The sequence below is a fragment of the Callorhinus ursinus genome, unplaced genomic scaffold (assembly GCF_003265705.2).
Source record: "Callorhinus ursinus isolate GAN/ISIS: 27379988/994484 unplaced genomic scaffold, GSC_fseal_2.0 scaffold108, whole genome shotgun sequence".
Classification (NCBI taxonomy): domain Eukaryota; kingdom Metazoa; phylum Chordata; class Mammalia; order Carnivora; family Otariidae; genus Callorhinus; species Callorhinus ursinus.
The window spans coordinates 988292-994291 of NW_027397170.1; the positions used below are offsets into that span (position 1 = coordinate 988292).

The 6000-nt window shown below is 40.1% G+C and overlaps 1 protein-coding gene across 10 annotated transcripts in view; it reads left to right on the forward strand.

Moving 5' to 3' along the window:
* ATP6V0A1 (ATPase H+ transporting V0 subunit a1) overlaps window positions 1-6000 on the forward strand; it is a 62194-nt gene that overhangs the window by 21006 nt on the left and 35188 nt on the right. For 7 of the 10 annotated variants that reach the window (XM_073889507.1, XM_025861794.2, XM_073889508.1 and 4 more), the window contains 2 exons: window positions 690-787; window positions 1334-1462. In XM_073889507.1, coding sequence (XP_073745608.1) covers window positions 690-787; window positions 1334-1462 — 227 coding nt within the window. The remainder of the gene's footprint in view (window positions 1-689; window positions 788-1333; window positions 1463-6000) is intronic. The other 3 variants (XM_073889512.1, XM_073889514.1, XM_073889513.1) reach the window with 1 other exon arrangement.

A 6000-nucleotide genomic window follows, 5' to 3' on the forward strand; every position in this document is an offset into this window, starting at 1 on the left:
GGCCTTACACTGTGTCATGCTTTTTGTTTTTTGTTTTGTTAAAACTGATCTGATTGTTTTCAAATTTTATGAAACCCTTTTGATCTGGAGTTGTTTCACTAGTATGCTAAATGTCAAATATTCTATGGAATTGCGCTCTTCTGGAACTCGGCAAACACTGTCTACAAACAACCATCGTACCTCTGGAGTAGTAGTCGCACAGGGCGGAGAACTGAAGCAGATGAGCTTTTAAGATCAGAAGAGGGAAAGAAGATGGTTGTGGGATGACAATCCTCTTTGGGGTAGCTGTGATTTAGAGAGTGTGCAGTGGAAGAAGAGGAATGTAGAGGAAAAAGGATTTACATGTTGTGCTTTTTTTTTTTTTAAGATTTTATTTATTTATTTGACAGAGACAGAGACAGCGAGAGCAGGAACACAAGCAGGGGGAGTGGGAGAGGGAGAGCAGGCTTCCCGCTGAGCAGGGAGCCCGATGTGGGACTCGATCCCAGGACCCTGGGATCATGACCCGAGCCCAAGGCAGACGCTTAACGACTGAGCCACCCAGGCGCCCTGTTGTGCTTGTTTTATATGAAAGTATCTTTATAAAATAAAGCTCTTTTTAGCCAGGTTTTCGCTCTTATTTTTTTTCCTTAAATATTGGCAATTCCAGGCCTATGCTATACATGAATGTTTTGATTCTGTCATTTTAGGATTTGTTGAGAAAGAGATAAGAAAAGCTAATATCCCCATTATGGACACTGGTGAAAACCCAGAGGTGCCCTTCCCCCGGGACATGATTGACTTAGAGGTAAACAGTTCTTCTAAGGAAGCCAGATACATTTCTTTCTACTTAAATGCAGAAATTATTTTCCTGTGTGGATGGAGAGTAGAGGAATTCTTGCTGCCGTTGTCCGCATTGTCTCTTGCTTGTGAGTTTCTTGTGGAGACTTATTATAGAGCACTATCTTGAATGATATCACATGCCACCAAATAAATGCTTATTGCCTTATTGAAACCTTATTGGATTAATGTCAACTTATCTAGCAATTTATTAATCTCATAGACTAAATGAATAAGCAATAGACTTTTCAATATTTATTTTATCCATCCAAAGTCCCCTGAGAAATTCAACCAAGTGTGTAATAGAACCGATAGATAAAGACAGATGGTGCTAAGCAAAAAATTTTCATAAAGAAAATTGCCCTGGTAAAATCACATATTTGCTGGGTAGATATAAAATATGTTTGAACCGTAAGGTTGCAAGAATTCTGTGGGATAGATGAATTCATCTGTCTTTCAGAACAAGCATATTGAGGTTAGTTTAAGTTAATAGTTTGATTTTTTTTTCCTGTAGGCCAATTTTGAGAAGATTGAAAATGAACTGAAGGAAATCAACACAAACCAGGAAGCTCTGAAGAGAAATTTCCTGGAACTGACTGAACTAAAATTTATACTTCGCAAAACTCAGCAGTTTTTCGATGAGGTCAGACTATTGTTTCTTTTAGTATTTGAGCAGCTGATATCTATCACACCTGCACAAGCGGGCCATGTTGTTATTCCAGAAATTATTTTAATTTGCTAGTTTGAAAGTAATACCATTTTTGCACCGTTTTAGTTGAGGAAATGTCCGATTATGTTCCATTTTTCATGCAGTACACAGCCAGTAATGGTTTTGTATATTTTTGCATTTTCTGCAATTTTTCATCACAAGATGGGGAAAGGAGCCCTAAAGTAGTTGTATATACATAGTTGAAATTTTTACATTATATTTTAAGGTAAGTAAAGGCTTAAGGTAAGGTAAAAGTTAAAGCAACAAGAAACATTCAGTCCTACATGAAATTGTAATGAAGTTTTAACCTCTGAACTTTTTATCATCAAGTTTTTATTTTTATTTTATTCTCTATGTTTGCTTATCAATCATGAGCACATTTGTAACTATCCACGTAGCACATGTCACATTTTAATTTTTCAAGAGTTTTTCTTTATGTTGTATGGAAATACTGGTAGGATGCCTGTTTTGAAATTCCTGGATTTTCATGGAAACTCAGTTGCACTACTTTATAGGGAAAAATGTAAATCAGTTCCTGGGTTAAAAATGTAGGTTGCACATGACAGTTAGCTGAGGTGAGCCTATGGAAAGGCATGGGAGCAAGACTTTCAGAAGACTTCCTTCTAATTACACCTAGAGAGAAGTCTTAGCTTTTAGCCTGGACTTGCTTTATTGGTGGCCTAAGATATCGGTAACTTTGTTTTTTACAGTAAGGTGTCTTTGCCACTGGATTAGCAATATCAGACACTTCAGCTATTGGTCCAGTCACTATTCAGTGTGCCTTCCATAACATTCTTTGTTTCCTTTGCTCAACAACAACAAAAAAATTTGGCAAAGCTTTTTAAAAATAGAAGGCCCGTTTTAGTTAGTACATGATGTATTCTCTCTCTCTCTCTTTCTTGGAAGATTTTATTTATTTGAGAGAGAGGAGCATGAGCAGTGGGGAGAGGGAGAAGCAGGCTCCCCGCTGAGCAGGGAGCCTGACGTGGGATTCCATCCCAAGACCCTGGGATCATGACCTGAGCTGAAGGCAGACGTTTAACCCACTGAATCACCCAGATGTCCCACGTGGTGTATTATCCGTTCTACTTTTAATATCTGTCTTTTAAGTAAAGACCAACTCTCTAGCCCTCTAGACTGGAGCACGGGCTCTGTAACCAGCAGCATGAGCCTCACCCGGGAACTTGTCAGAATGCACATTACTAGTTCTCACTCTAGACTCAGGAAATCAGAAACTCTGAGGGTGGGGCCCAGCAATCTGTTTTCACAAAGTGACGCTGAGGTACACTAGTTTGTAAACCACTGGGCTTCAGAAAGCTGAAGATGTGATACATTCCTCAGTAACTAAGGACTGACTCAGAGAAGCCATGCTAATTAAAAAAATCTGTTGGGGCAAGGGAATGGGCAAAACTCATATGAATTTAATTGCGTGATCATCCCAAGAATCAGAATCTGGCTATGTATCAAGAGAGGTTTGGTGTGAATATTCAGCTAGCTCACTGAGTGGAGAATTTTGAGACTGACAGAAACTTCTTTCACCAGTCCCCGATATCTCATCACATTAGAGGGTGTGGGCAGTGTGATTAACTCTTTCCATGTGTTTCAGGTCTTTTGCAACAGGCATGGCCACTTTTGCCAAATGGTTTTAATGAACAATAATCTGGAATTTCAGTTGCTCACTGCCTAAACTGTTATTGTATTTATATTCATTAAGTCACTGAACATTTAATGAGCACCTACTCTTTGTGAGGCACAAGATGAATAAGACATGGTCCCTGTGCTTAAGGAATGCATCGCTTAGTCATATCAGGAAACATACCAGAACACAGTGCCTCCATATGCTCACAGATATGTGCTTTTCTAAATGTGTCTAAACTGCTGCCCGCAGATCCAATTTCAACTGGCCTCAGAATCAAAGCTCAGGTACTTTGAGCATCATTTGGGGCTTAATTCTTTTGCCCTCCCCCGCTTCTTCCCTTTTTGATACAGTCTTAGTTTATTGCTAGATGTTGCTGAAATGTATGCATATGTCTTTCATAACCTCCTGAGTTTAAGGGATGGAATAGGCTTCCTTGTCTAGTTCATTCTGAGACAAAATCTGAATAAAGACTGACAAATGGACTCCCTTATGGGCAGTAGTTACTTGAATTGTTAATGTTACTAAAAACAAGATACTAAAAACAAAATAAAAATCACTTGGAAAGTTGATCACAGTTTTAAAATCCTAAGTTCTGGATTTAGGAATTTTCTTTTCTTTTCTTTTCTTAATAAATCTAAACATGAAACACCCATGCTGAGAAGGCAGGCTGGAAGTCTTCATGACCTTCATGCTCCATCCACAGTAGGTTGCTTTCCCCTTTACTCACACAAAATTTTTTTTTTTTTTTTTTTTTGGTAATAATCTTGAAGTACTTTTGAGCATGAGGCCTTGGCTGTGAGAGATTCTTTGGCTGCTTTTGTCATTAGTCTCTCTTGTTCCTAGCACCCTTACGATAGTGCGGGGAGTCTTCTGGCAAGAGCTACTCTGCCTTTCTTCTCCGAGTGCAGAGTCAGTGCCTTGTGGAGGCCTACCACTAGCTCAGAGGCTCAGCCAGGTCCCTTTCAATGGCCCTTGCCCTTGCCCTGCTGTTGCCAGACAGCTGCCTTGACAGGAAATGAGACCTCACAGAGTAAGTGCATCTGTGCATGTGAGTGCACGCTTCAAATAATGCAAAAGATAAACTTGGGACCCTCAAATCTTGGAAACGTAATATTTTTCACGAGATTGTCTTCCATGCCTGAAACGACAATGTTTGCAAATGGCCTAAAACACGACAGTTCAAACCCTTCTTTTTTTATAAAATTTGGTGAACATGATCAATAATTTATAATAATGAGTTAGCAGAAAATGGCTCAATCAGAAAATGATTCTTTCCATCTTTAGGCATAGCGGTCATGATTGGCAAGATGTCTGGAAGGGGAAGAGTAAACATAAATTGAACATTCTTATGATTTAAGATGATTGCAAATTCGACATAGCCATTTCTTATCCAGAGCATTTAAAATGACTTGTTAATGATTATCCTTTTCTCAGTCTTCTTGCTTATGAAGAACTGTAAGAGCTGGAGAGAGTTCTCTGCATCTTTTACCATAAGCACCCTAACCTATGAGAGCGTAAAGAAGACTGGAAAAGTAATGGTTAATGGCATGCAGGTCCCTGTCTTCCTTTCCTTCTGAGTCTTCCATCCATCTGCTTTACTTTACTTTTCTTTCCCATCTGCCATCTCCCTTGGGGCTTGGGTGAACACCTTAAGTGATGAAATGTGATTTCTCTCTCAATATAGATGGAAGTAAAAGTGTTTGCTCTTGGTAATTAACACAGCTTGAACTGGATGTGCTGTCGACAGGGCGCTGCTGAGATGCTGCTGCTTCCTCTTTCAGGGCATGGTTTTCGTGTTCTGACTGGGGGAAAGGTGAACCAAAGAGCATAGCAAGTAATTCAGACGCACATTGGTAGTGTTGTTTTTGTTATTAGAGAACCCAGAATAGGATTCCGATACCCCATGATGCAGTTTTAGAGATTGTCTTAAAGGCCTTCAGTGAGCAGTTCTGGTCCCCCTAGTTCCCCATGAGGCCCAGTTATTTTACTTAAAAATGTTTGACTTCCCTCTGTAAGATTTAGGATTCTTAAGTATGAAGTAGTGAAATTATTAATTAGAATATTATTGCAAGTTTCCACTTAATTTTAATTCTGCTGAAGTTTTTTTTACGCCTAGAGTCCCAGGTGAGTAGTGGACTACAGAGTAGTCTCATTGCTCAGTGCTTTTTGCTGCTCCATCAGTTGTCCCCTATAGAGCACATATGTTTGCGCTGTGCCTGATCTTTTGGGTTTACTGAAAGCAGGTCTTGTGAACCATACAGGGAAGTAGGCAGAAGTCTTGTGGGTAGCAGTCAGTTTCACTGGTTTTTGCCAAGGGACATCCCAAGAACAAAGTTGAAATGAGGTAGTCATCTAGATCTTTTTTTTTTTTTTAAGATTTTTATTTATTTTTTGACAGAGAGAGAGAGACAGCAAGAGAGGGAACACAAGCAGGGGGAGTAGGAGAGGGAGAAGCAGGCTTCCCGCTGAGCAGGGAGCCCCATGTGGGGCTCGATCCCAGGACCCTGGGATCATGATCCGAGCCGAAGGCAGACGCTAAACAGCTGAGCCACCGAGGCGCCCCAGTCATCTAGATCCTTAAAATGAGTTGCCTATGGCTTGTAATCAGCTGATTTGATATTAAGTAGAAACCAAAAAAAGCCCCCTAAACTTCCATTCGATAGCAAGTGGAAATCTGTTGCCCCCATTATCTCATCTTAAACTTTTTCACATCTCATGACAGTATTTGTCTGCCCTCTGACGTACTCAGTGCCCTTCCTTCCTTCCTTCTTTCTTTCCTTCCTTCTTTCCTTCCTTCCTTCCTTCCTTCCTTCCTTCCTTCCTTCCTTCCTTC